Source organism: Sebastes umbrosus, chromosome 1 (assembly GCF_015220745.1).
Source record: "Sebastes umbrosus isolate fSebUmb1 chromosome 1, fSebUmb1.pri, whole genome shotgun sequence".
Classification (NCBI taxonomy): Eukaryota; Metazoa; Chordata; class Actinopteri; order Perciformes; family Sebastidae; genus Sebastes; species Sebastes umbrosus.
Window position 1 is genome coordinate 42,268,386 of NC_051269.1, and position 20,136 is coordinate 42,288,521.

The window sequence follows — 20,136 nt, forward strand, 5'->3', positions numbered from 1 at the left end:
AATCCTCAGTTTAAATTGATATAAGACCCTACTGCAAAAACATCACATTATTCCTCCTTGCTGAAAAAATTAAATGACTTGTGGTGATTAGTTTGATGATGAAACCATGTGTCTTGTGTCATGTGTTGAGTTTCTCACCTGTAGGCTTCTATCAGCCGCTCAACCTTCTGAGCTTCTCCCTGAACTCTGATGTGAGCCTGGAATTTCCTGAGCGCTTCGTCCAGCTCCATCGCAGAGAAATCCATCTCATCCACCACACAGCTGGTGAAAAACAAACCACACAATTAGCGGTTAGTGGGAAGATCAGGTTGGATAGGAAAATACACAATCATTTCAAACAGGAAGAACTTGATTGTTCAGGAAAGCTGCATGAGATTCAGGAACGTATAACTGCCTTTAATGTGAGGATTTCAAAACCAACAAAATTCAAGTTTCAGAGACTTTGTTTCCTGCTTTCTGGTGACTTTTAAAGAACGAATATAGCAAAATATGAACTACACTGCAACAGCATTTTTATGTTAAATAGGCCTAATTTAAATTTTATTTGTAATACTCAGGAAAGAAAACTGAATAATTTGCCCCTCTGGCGTGAATTTGTGTCAATCTCTGGCATAAACTAACATTGTTTTTATTCATTTTATTTAAGCTTTTTCTTTCCCTTAGTACTCTCCATTTATTTCTCAATCTCTCACTCACTGAAGGTCCTTTCAGACACAACTTGACAACGCCAAAGTGGCGGGTGTCCTGATGATTTCACCCGCCCACTGCCAACAATTTACGGGTGCTAATTTCAGTCCCTGGCCGTAAGCATCTCTTCCACCGAGGGGCCGACATTTGGTGAAGCTCTATTGTCGTCCGGGTGGAAACAGAAGGACTTATACAAGCTATACAGCGCCAGAAACAGGCTGACATAAGGAAAAGGAAAAAAGGTGTGAACATTTGTCATAAATCGGGAGAACTGTGACACCGGGAGGAAACCAAGAGAGATGAAAAACGGGAGTCTCCCTGAAAAATCGAGAGGGTTAGCATGTATGACTGCATTCATCAGCTACAGACGGCAACAGCTTCTTGCTAATTTTCACATTCAATATGAAAGAAATACGGCTGCTGATGTCAAGGTAAAAATCTCCAAAATCTATACTTTTCCAGAAGACATCCTTGTTTCAGCTCGATGACACAATTCCTTGTAGACATCATCTAAAGAGTTTCTCTCTCTGTACTAGACTCTCTTTTCCTCCTTTCTTTCCTTCCTTTGAAAAATAAAAACTGTGTGTATTTACAAGACTTTCATCCCCACTTTAACTTTTGATATTTCAGAATGTTTTACTGCATTCTCTTTTACTTGAAGCAGCACTGATAATTTCCACAACAAGCTCAACATCACACGCACATTTGACATATTATTACTTGTTACGGGTAACGGTTGGTAAACAGTTTCCTATTTACCCAGTCAGTAGACAGAGAGCAACATTAGCATTGATTTGGAGTCCTGTTTCTGGCAACTGGATGAATGGAAGTGGAATATTCTGTTTTGTTTTGGTGTCCGTCAACTCCTGAGAAAAATATCTGTCTCTTTAGTTACTAAATGCTGCATTCATTTCATCAGCCATCCCTAACTTTGTCTGTCTGTGGTTTGGTGTTGGACAAGTAGCGTACAGTGAGTTTATCAGAGCCTGCTGCTGGAAAGGACTTTCATAAGAGCAGCAAGGCTGAACCAGAAACGACGACCTGAAAGATACTAAAAAGCTCCGTAGAGCCGAGGTTAACTACAGAGTCAGTGATCATTCTTTGTGGGTTCGTCACATTTCAAGATATCGATTAGTGCAGCTTGAATGCAGAACTTTTACCTTGAGTTTCCACCGTGATATTGACACTTCTACTTAAATAAAGGACTTGAGACCTTTTTTTTTTTCAACGCTGAAGTGAGGAGTGTGACTCGGCGCTCCAGAGCCCCGATACCTTGATGCCTCGCACGTCAGGATTTATAGACGTTTTCTCAAGGAGCCCTTTAGATAGGCCCGTCAAACTGACACTGACGGACCTCTCCTGGCCTTATCCTCCACTGAATCTCAATGGGCTCTGATTGTGCTGCTGGTGTGTGTGCTTCAAGTGTGTTTCAGATAAGTCTGTCCAGTCTGAAGCATAAAGTAGAGGCGCTGTTTGAGAATCACTTCTGGAAAATGCTAAAGATCTTTAGGACTCCCTTTGCCCATTAAAAGCTAGGGTTGGTAGTGTTCTTCAAATGCATTTTTCTAATTATATCCCGACAGCAAGCAATAAATCAAATGCTCTGACAGAAAAAAACGAAAAAAACTCCGGTATCTGTGGCTGCTGTAGGACTGTAATAAGCCCGTCAATCATTATTAGATGGACTACCTACCTGTGTGCACTCTACCTGGGCACTCATTGTGAGTCTTCCACGAGCTGCTAGCTTGACAGCTGTGAGTACTGACAACAGTCATGTTCGTTGTTTACCGTAAGCATCTTAACCGATTAACGCTATCGGTTAAAACGGTTAAAAGAAATATTAATAATGAATTAAAAAGCTGAGAAAAACTCGTCAGCTTAAGGAGAAAAGCTGGTCCACCTTAACAGCCCACCTTAAGAGGCGGAGCCGGAGTTGCAGGATACAGGAAGTTGCCTCCGGTGTGTATAAACTGTCCACACACTGCTACACCTACGTTCACAGCTAGAACGCCACCGACAACCTCACACTCCCCGCCAACACACACACACACGGTCTGTCGGAGACTCGCTAAAGTTACTCAGACTACGTGTGGCGGCGGCGGCGAGCACGAAGCCTCCGGCAATGCTAGAGCTGCTAACGTAGCACAAACACACACACTGTTTGTTGGACACTCACTAAAGTTAATCCGGGCAGACACACAGCTGACAACCTGCTAAACTAAACTAAATGTGCGGTGGAGACTTTTACTGGGAAAGTGGCTGCATGTCCGCGACACTACACGCAGCATCGTAGCTGCTAAGTTAACGCTCCCGGACGCTGAACTGGAGACTCCCGTCAACCAATATCTGTTGTGATCCTGCAGCTGGCGCACCGCTGTATGCGAGGCTCAAATCTTGTCGGTTAACGGTTAATAATCGGTTAACGAGGGTCGGTTATCGGTTAAGAACATTTTTCAAAATTAGCATCCCTATTTCACACGGGACGCGAACAGCGGTCTCCTGGTCGAATAACGCTGCGGGTGGGTTTACATTGGAGTTAGTTGAAAGCCCGGTTCGTCACATACTGTTGCTAAAGGGCGCCTCTGTGCATCGAGTTGAGTTGGGAGTGAGAACGGGTTGGATTTAAGGACTTTTGGAGCTAGTGCTGCTAGCTACTTTCATTGGAAAAGAGTTGTCAACACTGGGCTGGGTATATAGGTTGGATAATTTGTAAAATCCAGCGTACTCTTGCTGGTTTCTCAACATTACCGACCCTAACCTTTAAAAGGACTGAAGAGTATAAATGGAGTCGTTTATCTGAGTATGTTTATCTGAGCATCACAGCAATTTCCTGAGTGGATTCTATTTCTGTTTATTTCCTGGATGTAACTGGAGTCATTACGTCGTACTCAGAACCTCCAAAGACTGTTTGAATGAGTGAAGATTGCAAGCTGGCGACCGTATTTACAACTAAATGATGATTTATGTTCCAGGGAGGAAGATAAAATATAGATAATATAAATGTACCTTTATAGTTAAGAGTTGAGGCAAAATGATCCATCTGCACATACAAGTAACGTCAAAGAGTACAAAAGACGCTGCAAACTCACTCGAGGACATCTCGGTTGAACTGTTTCTGTCTGTTACCCAGGAACTCGCCAATCATCTGCCTACTCAAGCCTTTCCTCTGGAGCAGGAAGTGGGCCACACCCACCGGAGTGTCGGGAACAAAGTTCCGCTCGATCAGATACTGGATGCCTTTTTCTGGTTTCCTGGAGACACAGGAGAGGGTAGAGAGAGAGAGAGAGAGAGAGAGAGACAAGATGGGAAGTAGTGAGGAAACAATCCAAAATCTGTTGATTATAGCGCTGCACATCTGCCTCTGGCCAAATGTGTGTCAGATGAGGGACAGGATTTATGTAGGCAGGCAGGGAGGAGGTGGAACGGGATGAGCTACTTTTCTCTGCTGTGTTGATCACAAATGATTAAAAGGAACTTAATGTCCGGCTCTGGAAGAAACCAAATCCACAATCAACTATGATTAAATGGAATCACAGGCTCAGATGAAGCGGAGCAGAATGAGTCCCAGGCTTGTTAAGTAGAACGGACAGATAGTCGCGTTTCAATCAACATCGCTGCTCATTTATTGTGCATAAGAGTTTCATGTTGGCTTCTACAACAAAAGTAATCTAATTTACAGAACCTCATCTGGCCCTCATTGGGTGTGTGATGTGTGATCGTGTGATTCTGAGGCTAAAAGATACAAGCGATGTTAACGGATCTCATGTAGTGGAATGTACATACTTGTTGAAGAGGTTGAGGCCGATGCGGTAGTGCCTCTTGCGGATGATGTCGTTACTGAACGCAGGAGAGTCCCAGCTGTTGCGTGTCTCTTTGTGGTACGTCTGCTTGCTGAGCGTCTGCTCCCTCAGGCTGTCCCTGGACGAGGACTCGGAGCTGCAGTTGATGGTGTCGTTGGAGTTGGATGTGCTGTTGATGCTGTCGTTGTCGCCGTCGGAGAAGTCGGACTCCGACTTGCTCTGCCGGTTCGCGGTGCCGTTGATGGCCAGGTGGGCCTCCAGCTGCCGCGGCCGATGGCGGGTGGCGTCCTCTTCTCTGGAAGGCCCTCGAGGCGGCAGGCTGTGGCCGACGTGTTTGGGGCTGCTCTGCTGGTTGCCGAGGCTCCGGTCGTAGGCGTTCTGTCTCTTCAGGGAGCTGCGGTCGGAGCGATCGCTCAGCTCCACCGAGCTGTCGCTCGGAGGCTCGATGGTCAGTAAGGGAAGGTGGTCTACCCGCAAGCGCTGCTCTTGGCACTCCAGAGACGGCGTACTGCGACAGCTAGTGTCCGTGTCCCCTTTCTCATCCTTATGAGCCAGCGACCAGTAGTCCTGGGAAGAGTTGAGGGATCGCTGACGCAAGTCCGATTCGGTGCTGGAGGGTCGGTCCACAGACTGAGACAAGGGCAGCGGCGGTGACAGTTCTTCCTCGTCGATGTAAAGGGTGACGTCGCTGTAAGACGCCGTCATCTCGTCCAGTTTGCGGTGATCTGAAGTGCTGTGGGAGGGTTTCACCTGGCAGCTGACCTCCCTGTCCATGTCCTGGTGGCCTCTCCCCGGCTCCGACTGGTTGTCGTCACCGTGCAGACTGCGACAGTTTAGAGCATCGTCTATGGACTCGGCTAGAGACTTGACCTGCCTGGAGAAGGCGTCTTCTAGCTCTGTGATGGCGTCCGTGAAGTCGCTCTGTGTCGTGGGCGTCTTGGCCTGCACGCCCATCTCCCCGCCGTGCTCCGACTGCACAAGCGCACCGATTTTGGTGCCGTCATCTGTTAGCGAGACCTGCTTTCCCTCGAAGTACGAGCTGTGGACTTTTTCAGGTCCTTCAAAGGAAAACTGCATTCTCATATTGGATAGGACGATCCGTCTGGACATACGGTTCTCAGACATAGAACTTCTAAGACGCTCAAAGTTCTTGTTCATCTGGTACTGGCGGAAGGCTGTCTGGATGGTGCGAGCTGCATGCCGGGTTATGAAACGCCCACCATATTTACGCTCTAGCATCTCCACCTGCAGGTAGAGTAAAAACAGTTGGTGTCAGAAATGCATCTGAGAAACAACTGGGACCCGTCTACATAGTCCATTACTGTAGCAGCGTTCTAATGGCAGCCTAACCTTGAAATGTTCTCTGTAATGGGACAACTGGTGAAACAGTGACGATGAACACAGACAGTATTCTGAAAGGTGCTGTAATTTGGATTTTATTGGATGTGATACTTCATGCAGAATCTTTTTAGTAGTGGAAACTGCTTATATGGATCAAAAAGGGTCTTTTCATACATGACAACACATGAAAAAGCATTTTAAAACATTTGGAGTATCACTTAAAATCTAGAATCTAAAAAAATTCACTCTGGAATAAAAGCTTGTTTTCACCTGGATACAAAAGTAAGACTGTCTATTACCTTTGGAAACATGAATTAGACAGAATGAAGAATGGTGCTGCTGTCTTATCTGCTTTCCCTCTGCCTTAAAAAACTCAACAAGAGTGGTGATGGCATTTAAAAATAGCTGTAATTAAGGGTTTATTAGACTCCAATAGACCCCCAGAGAAGATGGATAATGTTGGATTGTGATGGGAAGCCAGTTTGACTGATAAACTGGTAATGGCCCAAATAATGATGCTCTTGGAAAAACAAACCAAAAACAAGATTTAAAGAACAAATCTGATTATAGTTGAGGACAGTGTACACTGAACTAAGTGATATACCTAGAGTATAATGAGGACGGTGTCCATCAGCCCCACCCTCTCTGTCAGCCCTGTGCTTTTACTCACTGACCCAGTTTTCCAGCCATGGACTCACGGAGCAGACTGACACTAATCATGTTTCCCTCCCTGCACCATGCGAAGGCCGACGAGGCCATGCGGACTCAAACCTGCCACCAGGGACACGGACCATGACAGTGAGTCTCACTCCAACAGGCTACAACTTCCACTGCCTAACAAGAGGGCCAGAATGTCCTTCCCAACCGGACACAGCTGATGGCCACAAGGCCAAACCACACTATTATTATTATTATATGACCACCATGAGGAGCTCCAGCCTGACTACTATGGAGGACGGAACCTGCCAAAATAAATAAATGAATAAATAAATAAGTGACTCGATAAACAAATAAATGTCATTAAATATAGAAAAAATAATAAAAAAAAAAAATTAATTCATTGATAAAATGTGACATAAATTGATATTTCTTTTTTTAATTTGCTTCATTATTTATTTTTCTTCATATAAATTACCTCATTTATGTACTCTTATGTTTAATTTTCCCTTTTATTAATTTATGTATTTATTTTTATTAATTTTTAAATGTATTATTTTTGCATTTATGTATTTTTTAAATTTATTTTTGCATCTATTATTTATTATTTATTTTTGCATTTATTTATTTATTTTTAATTTATTATTTATTTCATTAATTTATTTTCCATTTATCATTTACTTCTTATTTATTTTTGCATTTATTTATTTATTATTTATTATTTTTGCATTTATTATTTACTTTTTAATTTATTTTTGCATTTACTTTTTTTATTCATGTTATATACAGTATATATATATATTTTTTATTTATGCATGATTTTACGACCGGCGGATTATTATTACACAGAGTAATTTGTCTCATTGTTACAGTAATGTAAAGTATTGATTAGTGTAGCTTTAATGATTTCAAGCAACAAAAAATGATTTCATATTTTACATGTGACTTTGCATACATATCCTATATCATGATTAGGGCTGTCAATAGATTAACATATTTAATCGTGATTAATCGCACATTTTTTATCTGTTCAAAATGTACCTTAAAGGGATATATGTCAAGTATTTAATCCTCTTATCAGCATGGGAGTGAACAAATGTGCTGCTTTATGCAAATGTATGTATATATTTATTTTTGGAAATCAATTAACAACACAAAACAATGACAGATATTGTCCAGAAACCCTCACAGGTACTGCATTTATCATAAAGTGGGCATGTCTGTAAAGGGGAGACTCGTGGGTAACCATAGAACCCATTTACATTCACTGATCTGGAGGTCAGAGGTCAAGGGACCCTTTTGAAAATGGTCATGTCAGTTTTTCCTTGCCAAAACTTAGCGTAGGTTTTTAGAGCGTTATTAACCTCCTCTTCATATGATGCCAGTATCTTCACTCTAGCTTTAAAACTGAGCTGCTACGAGGTAAAAATCGCAAGAAATTAGTGCCGTTAAAATAAATTTGCGTTAACTTTGACAGCCCTAATCATGATATATATCTATTGTTCTCATCAATATTGAGAAATAGTTTCAAACACATCACCCAGTCCTATATTAATTACAGGTGGAAGTTGTCTTAGTGTGTATCCCCCCCCTCACCTGCTTGTCCTGAAGGTCTGACGAGAGCTCATAGCTCTCTGACAGCGAGCGGGACCGCTTGATGGCCTCCTCCTCTGCCTGCTTGCGTAGGATGGACTGGGAGTGCTGGAGTTTGGGCCGGCGGGGCCGCAGGTGGCCGGGCAGCAAGATGTGTCCGTAGAGCTGGCTGTCCAGGTGGTCGGGGCCGCCGAGCCCACCGCTGTGGGTCACTGGGATGCAACTGTAGCCGCCGCTGGGGTCCACAGAGGCGCCCACCTCGCTGCCTGCAGCATCACCTTCCACACTGCAGAAACACACACACAGAGAGCACACCGGGTTAAGTTTCCTGAACACTGCTCTGTGATTCAGCAAGAAGCACGTGACAGATGGAAAAAGTGAACTTTGATCCCGCTGGCGGGGTATAAATGTGACTGAGAGAATTTATAGCAGCAGTCTGAGTCGCACAACGCAGGAAATACCTCATGATTAGTCATCGTAATCAGCTATAAGACTGATACGAAGAAAGTAAATACCTATGAATAAATTATAAATACCAGCATAAGGCACAACAAACAGTGAAAGCACAGTATCAGCAGCTCAATCTTTCAGTAAAAACACACAATGTCCACACTGATTAAAGCATTAAAGCGACTGCAGCGGCTGAATGTCAACCACAGATCTGTTCACATCCTCCACACCTTCCACTGTTGTGTGATTATAGAGCACTGTGTTCTGGTTCTTGGACCCAGTTCAAGAACTTTGAGGAATCAAAGCCAGTTTTTACTGGAAGAACAGAACAAAAACAGAAAGCTGATACGACAGTCTGCTTTTTAAAATGTGTGTCAGATAACAAGTTGTCCCCTCTCCAGAGACAGACTCTTTGATTTTTAGAGAAGTTAAAGCCTTTTTCTTTTTACAGAAGCAGAACTGGATGCCAATATAAGAACACATTTTAATGAAATGCGTCAGAAGCCGGCTCAGCAAAGAGTTGCTGATGTGAGAACAAGGAAGGCACCTGAATGTGTCCTTAACCAACGTGAATACATATTTTAAGTGATGACATCACAGTGATAGCTGTGAATCATGTAATAATAAACTGCTCAGATTACTACACTTCACACCCAAAACACAGATGAGCTTTAGAAACATTGGATCCTACACTTCCCATAATGCATCTTGATATGTGGCTCTTTGATAACACCATGTTTACAGTTTGTGACTCAGGCTTTCTGTTAACAATGTGTAGTCTCTGTGTAAGCACAAACTGAGATAACTGACTGGAAATAACCCCGATGACGTCATCGTCCCTCAGAGCCACAGAAGACATTATGGGACTGTTTTCACCGGCTGAGTGGGCAGGCAGCCTCAAGACTAGTGAAATTAGAATTACTGTATGTGTAAAATCAGCAGAGTGCCCTTTTAAATACCTTCAAGATAAACATATGTCATAATAATATTGATCCAATATTGCAATAAAGCAGTCCTGCTCATAATGGTCTATTACAACCATGGATATTAGAGTTATACTACTACTACGGTGGCAAAAAACTCTGACGGCTGACAAATTTATCATCTTACTGTATATCCTCTAAAGACTAATAAACATATAGTATAAATGCATTCCCAGATAAGATGAGAAGTTATGGCTGAATCCCCGTAGTCCATTATCAACATTAGTTTGTGGTAAGGTATATATACTGTAAGGTGTAGATATTTATAAGAATATAAATAACAAAAGAATACAGCAAATATATATTCCCTTAAAAATGAGTCAGTCTTCAGGTTTTGATTTGAAATCAACACATGATCAAATATGGCAAAATAGCACAGAAATATATACATATAAACATAGAGAAATTATAAGAAATAGAAACAAGAATTGAGTATGTTAAAATTATATTAATTACAATTAATTAATCAACAATAAATATGGGAAAATAGAAAAAGAAATATGTCAAATATGTATACTAGAATATACAACAACAGTGTAAATAATAATAAAAATGTGTAAAAATGCAAAAAATAGAATAAATAAATGAGACGATTAGTTTAAATGTACAGTATAAATAAATAACTGTAGAGTAAACCAGTATATTGCAACATAGAATTATTGCACAAAATCATTGTACTCAGTCAGTAATGCACAGTTGAAGAATAATATATATATATATATATATTTGTTCAGCAACTGCAGAATGAGAACAAAAACATGATGTAGCATATCAGAACGAGTTCCTTCGTGCATCGCAACATTACCAACAATTCCTCTGTGAAAAGACCTCACTGACACAGAGTCGACCAACATGAGGAGAGAGCTGCGTTTAATCCACTTCTAGCTCTCGAGGTGGACACCAGACTGATTAATGCTTGTTGTACTTTCTTCATTGATTAGTTGCACACGGCCGTCAGAAAGCAATAAGTGCACCGAGTACGTGCCTATCGTAGCCTCTGACCTTGTACCAACAGCACAGTCCATCAGTCTCAGAGAGAATAAATGTCTCCAATTCATAAAACAAAGTCCGGAGTGAGGTGACACTAATATGTAGTTATGGGCCCAGACTTTAAAAATGACAGCTCATTTCCTGAACTTCACCTTGCCCGTTACAATCTACCATAGAAATGTTTTTTAAACCTTAAACCAACTTTTTTTTTTCAAACAAAAAAACAATCAATATCATTTCATTGTTTGTCATCAGCTGATGGATGAAGCAGAAAGGCTCAGAACAAGGACGTCCCTCTAGAATCATCTATCACTGCGTAACCTTGTCAAACGTCTCGGTGTCAAGGTTAGATAATAAAGGCTGGAATAAAAGCTTTAATAGGAAAGAGCTGTGACGTCCAGAGGAGGCTGAGAGCGGTGAATAACATCGTGACATGAGTGGTAATAAATTATGCCTGTCATTGGTCTGTACAAATAGATTACCAGAGGGTTGCATTTAAACACGCCTACATTAAACATTCATGCACTGTTGATTTCCAGAGAAGGGTAGAAAATACAGATGCAAAAGCAGCCACATTGTTCATTAGTTGGTGAATGAGGAGGACCTTGTTGTTGTAATCTAGACCGGTGGTTGCTAACCTTTGCGGTCAAGACCTCTCCGAGGGGACAGGAAATAAGAAAACAGAAGAAAAATGTTGTTCTTCTCTCAAAAATGTCATTCATTTCCCTTCTGTCTGAGTCAAATTTATGATTTTTCTTTGTTCAAATGCTTAAAACAAGCTAACTAAAACAACTAAGGACATCTAGCATGACGTTAACCTGCGTAAATGTTACTTAAATGTTGGCACTGTATGTTTCTATAAACCACAGGATAGGTTGAATGTAGACGTTTCATATCAGCCTCGTATCACGTTGCAGAAACGCACAATACCACGTGGTTAACGTTGTGAAACGATTGGTTAGGTTTAGGCAACAAAACTACTTGGTTAAGGTTAGAAAAAAGATCATGGTTTGTGTTCAGATAAGAACGTCACTACCGTAAATAACCACCCTTAGCGGACTTTCTTACATAACGAACACCAGCCTTCTGGGTGAAAGTCCTGTGTTTGTTTGCCCCATCCACTTCGCCACTAAAAGTTAAACTTTTCCCAACTTTTCTTTGGCCGCACTCCACCGCAGAATCTAAGAGCTGCAGCTCTCTGAGCTGGGGAGTGGCCACGGCACCTTTCCATAGACATTGCATGGCAGCCAGCACTTCGCCGCTGCTCTGGTGTGAGCATTAGTGGACTTTCTCCACTTGTTATACTCGTTATTATACCATGAAACTTTCAGTAATGGTCGCTCGCCGTACTGCATCACTTGCTCTGACCAAATGCAAAAACGTTGTCATTCAACGTATCCCTGGTTTGCAGGATCGTACAATGCCACCATTTTTTCCTGGCGACTGGGCTGCGTTATCGCTAAACTTCGTTATGGAATAGTTCAGCATTTTGGGAAATTACTTAACCGTGTTCTTTCCAAGAGTTCAATAACAAAACCAGGACCATGATCCTGTCTGTGCGTTAAGTATGGAGCTGTAGAACCAGGAAGCTATTAGCATAGCTGCATCCGGCTGCGAATATAGCGAAGCACATAACTCCCCTAAAACAAACGTCTTGTATTACTTTAACATTTTGTTTTGTGCCCCAGTTAACTTTCTAGTATCTATCTGGTGAACTTTAGAGGTTTTGGTCAGCAGATTGGCTCTCCAGTTTCCTAGAAACAGTCAACGTTGGCTTTTTCTCTACCATGATGACTGCATTTTCAACCTTTTGATTTTCGGGCGGTGAGGAGCTGTGGGGGCGGGCATACAAAATGCTAAAGTACAATCTGTAGTTCGAACAAACAGCCAGAGAAGGCAAAAGGGAGGGAAGTTCAACAGTGTTCATTTGCATATACTACCCACACTGATACAAAGCTGGTTGAAAATCAGCAAAGCATCTCTTTATCCATGTCGCTTTTGTGCCTAAAAGTAACATCACCTTCACCATACCGGAGGCAGTTAAGACGGTTACATTTACATTTTTGTAACAGTCATTTCTAACGGATTTGGGACGCCACGAGAAACCAATTATGTTGTTGTTTATTAAAGAAAATGTTTTTCTCTCGGAGCTGGACACTCGTTATAAAAACCCTCTGTGCATCTTCATTCTCCTGCCCATGATTCATCTCAAACACATTTTTAATTCCAAAAGGAACAAATCTAGTCAGACAGAAAAGGTCCTTTAATTAGACTGAAGGGTGCAGCTTTAACACGTCTGCTCCAGCAGAGGCTGGCTAATTGGAAAAGTCCATTCCTTTAGATGGAGGAGAGGCTTAGCATGCCTGAAATGACGCCTCGAGGTGCTCGGACTGAAAGCATGACAGCACTTAAGTTGTGTTTATGTCTTCTGTTGTTCCGATGTTCTGCTCTTAGTTACACAATAAAGAACCGTGCAATGTGTTTTAAAAAAACTCAAAGAACGTCACCTAAATAAGGAAAGGGTGGATGAGGGCAACCATTCCTTGCAAAATGTAAAAAGACTTCAAATTTCAATACGTATGAACCGACTCTTGTTCCTGCAGCACAGAGGTTGAGTCAGCCCGGCACTCACAGCGTTACTGATCCAATTCCCTCAGAACGGAGAGACGGACCTGTCGACTAACTGAGAGACTTCTACAGTCTGTGCCGAGCATTCATCCAGCCTCATTAAAATGAATATCCTTCCCCCGGAAAATCCCGTTTTAAGGCAAACTGGATAAAAAGGTCAGAGGAAGAAGAAGAATGAGAGTCCAAAGTTCTCAGAATATGTCAAGAGGACCGAGGGAACCTCATTCTGAACAAACTGGGAGTCATCCTCTCAGTTTGCCCTCTATTAATGCAATGAAAGGTCATCATAATATAAGAGGAAATTTACTTTCTGTTTTGTCTCGACGTCACACACAGTGCCATAAAATCATACAGTACTACAGAGGCTTCCATTTAAAGGTCCCATATTGTAAAAAAGTGAGTCTTTTTTTATTATAAAGCAGGTTTAAGGTGCTGTATAAATACTGTGAAACACTGTTGTTTGACATGTTATGATTTGAGCATATTGTTTTATGCTAAATGCAGTACCTGTGAGGGTTTCTGGATCAATATCTGTCATTGTTTTGTGTTGTTAATTGATTTACAATAATAAATATATACATACTTTTACATAAAGCAGCATATTTGTCCACTCCCATGTTGATAAGAGGATTAAATACTTGACAAATCTCCCTTTAAGGTTCATTTAGAACAGATAAAAAATGTGTGATTAATTTGCGATTAATCGCAATTCAATATTTTAATCGACTGACAGCCCTGTTTTAAAGGGGACGTATAATGCTCATTTTCAGGTTCATACTTATATATTATGTTTCTACTAGAACATGTTTACATGCTGTAATGTAAAAAAACAACTTTATTTTCCTCATACTGTCGGCCTGAATATACCTGTATTCACCCTCTGTCTGAAACGCTCCGTTTTAGTGCATTTCAACGGAATTGAAATGGAAATGCGTTGCTAGGCAACGGCTTGGGTCCATGTTTACTTCCAGTCAGCTGATGTCATTCACATACACCGCAACAGGAAATAAACTGGGACACTTTTAGAATGTTTACATTTAAAACTTTGAAATGGTCTAAATATTGTATATTTGCGACATCACAAATGGACAGAAATCCTTACGGCTTGTTTCAAAAGCTCAGTTTCTGAATACCGGCTGTGTGTATTTCTCGTTGGATTAAGCGTTTCGATACTTTCACAGTATTTATGTAGAACTTAAACCTGCTTTATAATATAAAAGTCACTTTTTACAATATGGGACCTTTAAATGTAAACAGCGTCTGCAGTGTATATGAATGACATCAGGTGACAGGAAGTAAACAAGGACCCAAGCTGTTGCCAAGCAACGCAATTCCGTTTCAATGCGCTAAAACGGAGCATTTCATACAGATGGTAAATATAGGAATATTCAGACAGACAGTATGAGGAAAATAAAGTGTTTTTTTTAACATTACAGCATGTAAACATGTTCTAGTAGAAAACACAAAATCCAAGTATGAACCTGAATATGAGTACGATATGGGACCTTTAAGTTTTCCTATTTGAAGACACAGATCATGTGATTAGTAGACGACCGCTCTGCTCGACCTCCTGATCCACAGCCGCCCACGAAGAAAAAAAAAAAAAGAAAAAATGTGGATAATCTGAGCTATTCAGGGTTTTGGGTCAAGCTAAAAAAAAACAATGGATCACACACTCGCCATAAATACAACTCAATAGCGTTGTTCACGAGACCCTCCCTGTCTGGTAAACGTCCACTTCAATTCCCATTTTACTCCCAATTCCAAACCAATCATTTTCCTGACTTAACAAAGCTCCTCCAGAGCCACAGAAGACTTTTTATACAACTGTTTTCCCAGGCTGCGTATCTCTCTCCCTGTGGCTGGTAAATTAACTTTGGCATGTAAAATGAACAGAGTGACCCCTCTAAATGTCAGGGATTACATCCACATAAGAAGCTGTGCACCTCATCTTCTGCCGACCCACAAAGGGCCGCAGCATCCCATGACTTTGCATAAATTGCTGGCTGATAGAATTTTAATGAGGTGTTTGTAGTGGAAGGTGATGGGATGGATGCAGTGGGTGATGTGAGGACAGCTCTGGTGTCAACACCTCCCCTGGAGACGCCCCTCATTGTGCCGCTGAGTGGCTTCCTCAAGTGGAGCCTTCTTCCCACTGTGTCGCTCCGCGGTGATGAATTAATTACTCCGACCTGCCACTCACTCACACACAACCTGCCTCTTCTGGTTGTATTCACACCGACTGTCTTGCGTATTTCTTCACGAGTGAGTAACTCGTAGAATAAGTTGATTAAATATGAGTTAGAGGACGCTGGATGGATGGAGGACAGTAAAATATGACTCGGCTGCATTCACTTGTTTGGCCACGCAGACGGAAAATCAACTCATCAATGAAGCCCGATGCTTTGCCGCATCTCAAATGAAACTCATCAGCAGCTCTGCTCATGGCACAAAATCCACCGCATCCAATAAGGAGCAACAAGCAATTAATAAATGCTTTCCCGATTGATCTGAGTTTGGCAGCAGTTCCCTGAATAAAGGAGGAACCGTCAGTGAAATGTACAACCTGCATCACGAGACAAATCCAGAGAGTAAGTAGATGTTGAGCAGCCACTAAAAAGTATTGACTTCTACACACAGCACCGGCACAAACACACTCAAAGTTGGGCTTACCAGCTGTCTGAGTCCAGCTCCAGTAAGGACCTGTCAGAGGCACACTGCAGACACCACATGTTGCCTTCTGAGTCTCTACACCGGACCCATCAGCACCACCCTAACCCTCCGTTACTCCATCCCTGGGCTAAATGCAGCCTTTCGATACCACACAGCCTCCTTTCTCTCGGACACCTTCTCCAGCTCTGGCCTTAGTTCCTCCAGAGCCTGGTGAGGAGGGGCGTTCTGCAGGAAGAGGGAGGGAATTCCTCCGGGGGGAAACTGGGTCGTGTGGCAGCGGGAGCGCTGGTGCCCTGCAGATGAGGAGGGTCTTAAACAGGAAGGGGCAGCGAGTAAGACGCAAAACTGGAAGATTGAGCAAGCGCTGGTGCTGATTGCATCAGATGGGCTTTTGTTAATAGCAAGAGAATCTGGGCGGCCTGGCTGGGAAACCCCTGGATAGATCATTTTAACTGCTTTAACTGTGGAGGTACGGCTGCAGTGATGTGGACCTCGCTGGAACCGTCCTCAGACTTCTGAGGGCGTATAAATCTTGGGATGTCTATAGTTAACTATCCTTCAGTAAAGTCAGTCAGAAAGAGAGTCGGACAATATCGGGGAAGCGTTTCAGAGATGGAGAGAAAGGGTTGGCTAATAAATTAGTCTTCTGCTAACCGCAGCCGTGAGCCATTTATTAGCAACATTTTCTCTCCATCTCTGAAACGTTTCTCTGATATTGTAGCTCACTAGAGCCTCCAATCACAGTTTGTCATCTCAGATGTCTGTGATATCTAAATTCTGGCACCCAACAACACAGCAAGAGGACATGTTAGATGTGTAACTTTAGCCCACTGCTAGCGTTAGCCTCCAGTCTTTCTTTTGTTTTGCCTCCAGCTAACACCTTGATCATGACATTGACACAAAAAGTGTCTATACAGCATCTGATAATCACAACTGCTGATCACTGATGTAAAAAGAGGGCCTAAAATGACCACTACCAGTCTTCTAACAGACAACGCAGAACAAGCAACAGCTGCTTCACCAGTTGACCCGCCGAGCTATCCTTTAAACAAATAAAGTTAATAGGGAATGTTTGACTCACATCCCCCCCACTCCTATTCCCACGCCTCGGCCCAAAAAGTGAGCAGTGAGGGACCGATCCATTTCCATATAATGACATCATTACCCAAACAACGGGCGTGTATCAAGTGGACACAAAGATGTTATCAGCCAAAGCAACCGTGCAGCGTGACGCACTGAGATAACTCAGCTTTGGTTTGGGGTAGAGATCCGCCTCAAAACGTCTGATTGTGCACCGTGACCTCTGGTGAAGTACATACATCTTCAGTGCATACATGCCTCGAGCAAAACAAACACTTAATGACTCTATATAACATGGAAAACTATCCTAATTACAGCTCACAATAAGCGAGAGTGAAGAGGGAGCGGGTGCAGAATGCCTCTCTTATGGGCCATTAAAGAAGCTTAATCAAAAGGAGCTAAATGTTTCCCATATGGTGAAGGTTCATGTGAAGTGCAGCAGCAGAGAGAGCGATGCTGAGAATGTAGAGCTCATTATAGTTAACTATAAAAGGAGTTAAGATGATCTCTCAGAGGACAAATGTGGATACAAAGTTCCCTGACACTCCAGTCTGGAGGTGCGACTCTGGACGATGTTAACCATGGAGCTCAGGGAGATCTGGACCAGAGCCAGTAAATATGATCTCTGTATAAAAAACAATGAACTAAACACCATCTTGGGATCTCACCATAGACTGTATATAAGAAGTGGACGTAGACACTGTGACGTCACCCATTGGTTTGTGGACTGCTGTTTTGAAGCCTCTAGCTGTCGCCATCTTGTTTTTTTGCAACCAGAAGTGACACGAGAGGGTGGAGCTAATATAAGTACAACCGAACGCTGAGTAAGACTTTTTTTAGGCGACCAAAAATGTTACAATTAACTTTCATGAAGTGAAAACACACTGTGAAAGGGTTAAAGTTGTACGACGAAAACACAGCCGTGGTAGCGACCTGTCAATCACCAGGTAGCCCCGCCCTAAAGCATCCCCTGCTTTATGGTCTATCTGACTCTAAATGGGACCATCATTTACTAAATGAACATCATGCTGTATTGAAGAAGACTTGAAATTAGAGATTGAGACCATAAACTCATGTTTACAATGTTTACTGAGGGAATAAATCAAGAGAGAAGGAGACTCATTTTCTCATAGACTTCTTTTATCGACCAGAGGAGTCGCCCCCTGCTGGCTGGTAGAAAGAATTACAGTTTAAGGGCTTCACTTCTCAGACCCAGAGGTTACCCACTGGATAACACCAGCCTTGATGCCAAATGAAGGCCCCTTCTCTACTTCCTACCACCTTACTTCCGGCCCCCGTACTTGGACCACACCCATCTTTAAACTCTGCCTTCGTTCTGATCTCAACTTCGAAGTTTCGTGACTGCATCTTGCAACGCTATGACGGTGACAATTTCCGTCCACAGACATATAAAAACTCTCAAAACATCCTCTGTGGTAGTTCCCGCTACAGTAGGTGTCTCCAGAACCACATTTTGCCTCGATAAGTCATGCTGAAAAAACACCAGAGCTGCCATGCAATGTCTATGGAAAGCTGTAACAACCACTCTCAGCTCAGTGAGCTTCTGCCAATTTGATTTGGCGGCGAAGTGTGGCCAAACTAAAAGAGAATACCTGCAGCCAATCGGTAAACAGAGTTCTTTGACTCCTGTGACATGTTGAGCTGTTGTTACAAAACACATGCACACACCTCCCAGAAACAGAAACGTGGTTATTGTGGCGGGTTGTGCTTCGCCGCTGCCTGATGTGTTTTTGGCATCACAAGGTTAAAACAATACCAGCGTCGCTGTCACAGCTGGTAAAAACCTGAACTGAGTCCAAGTGATGCACAAAACTGAATAAGACCTGAAATTGCCACTTGATCCCTGGACCCAATCAAATCAGAGTTTAGTTTAAGGTCAACATTAATTCAAACACTTGGCCCAACACCGTCTTTAGCATTAACGGTGGCCGTGAAGCTGAAGGTAAAGCAGCAGCCGTTAACACCCACCACATCTGTTTGATGGCAGAGCGGGATCGTTTGAGACAGCTGCCTTTGATCAGACCTTGGGCTATTTCTGTCCCTCTCATCTCTATCTTTTGACAGTGAATAGCCAGACGATACAGTAGTTAGGAGAGGAGTATTTTTACCTCACAGATGAGTCTGAATCTGTGCCACATGCTAACGTCACCATACCGTGGCTATGTGACAGATTGAAAATGATTCGTGGACTCAACTGGGATTGTGCATTTACAATGATTAAATAAAAGTTGGAATGAAGCTTTTGAGTAGCTCCAAAATGGAAAAAAACAGGTTAACCAGATTGATTTTAGAAAATCTGGACATCGTAAAAAAACACATGAAATGTGATTTTTGCAAATCGGATCCAAACCACAATTGGAGGTGGTTTAAAATGCAATTCCAATCGGATTTCTACAGATGAATCTTTTGCATCACTCGCTACGTGACACACAACAACGACGTCAAATCCAGGGTGACTGAAGTGCTGAGCAGAATCCATGCTGCTATTACTCTTTGCTTCTACTAGCAGAGCGCTACGGAGCGCTACTCCGTCGCTGGGTTTGTCTGGTTGTTTGGAAGGCAAAACGATGGACCTCCAATTTCTCTTTATTCCGCGTTGGAGCGCCGCGTCACCAGCGTCGCTACGTAATCAGACAGAAATGTAAAAATAACAATTTGTGGTTGTAGGGGGATTTACGTGCTTGGATATATTTCTTGATGAATAAACAGTGAATCCGTCCACTCAGTAATTCTGTGCAGCGTCTGCGCTGGTTGCCGGTTACAGTGACGACAATACGCCGCGCTGTTGTTCTCCAAGAAATGAGAATGTCTCAATAAAGTGCAGGTGCCTCTGGTCGGGAATCACTGCTACATCACTAGTGTTTGTTAGTGCTTAGGACTTTTCAGGGTGACTGATTTACATACAGAGACTCTGACATAAACTTCATTGCTCATACTCATTGTATTATTCCAACAATGCTAACTATGCTGCTTTCAAATATACCATCAGGTTCCCCTCATGACCTTTGAGGTGTGTGTGCAGAACGACAACACCTGAAGAAACCAGACGAGGCTGGTACATGACAAGAATAACTAAAAACATTACTAGAGTTATGTTTACTGCCTTCGTGTTATTATAGTCAGATTTAGGGATGTCAAGAGAACCGATACTCTGCTACCAAGTCAATGCCAAAATTCTGAAAACGTGACGGTACTCGTTTTTCTACAGTACCGCAGGTACAGTAGGTACCGTC

The 20,136-nt window shown here is 42.5% G+C and overlaps 1 protein-coding gene across 11 annotated transcripts in view; it reads right to left on the reverse strand.

Moving 5' to 3' along the window:
- iqsec1b (IQ motif and Sec7 domain ArfGEF 1b) overlaps nucleotides 1-20,136 on the reverse strand; it is a 222,108-nt gene that overhangs the window by 15,472 nt on the left and 186,500 nt on the right. For 10 of the 11 annotated variants that reach the window (XM_037783330.1, XM_037783354.1, XM_037783338.1 and 7 more), the window contains 4 exons: nucleotides 8,082-8,364; nucleotides 4,471-5,732; nucleotides 3,777-3,938; nucleotides 139-261 (listed from right to left, as the gene is read on the reverse strand). In XM_037783330.1, coding sequence (XP_037639258.1) covers nucleotides 139-261; nucleotides 3,777-3,938; nucleotides 4,471-5,732; nucleotides 8,082-8,364 — 1,830 coding nt within the window. Of the gene's footprint in view, nucleotides 1-138; nucleotides 262-3,776; nucleotides 3,939-4,470; nucleotides 5,733-8,081; nucleotides 8,365-15,802; nucleotides 15,975-20,136 lie in introns of those variants that run through there. The other variant, XM_037783363.1, reaches the window with a different exon arrangement.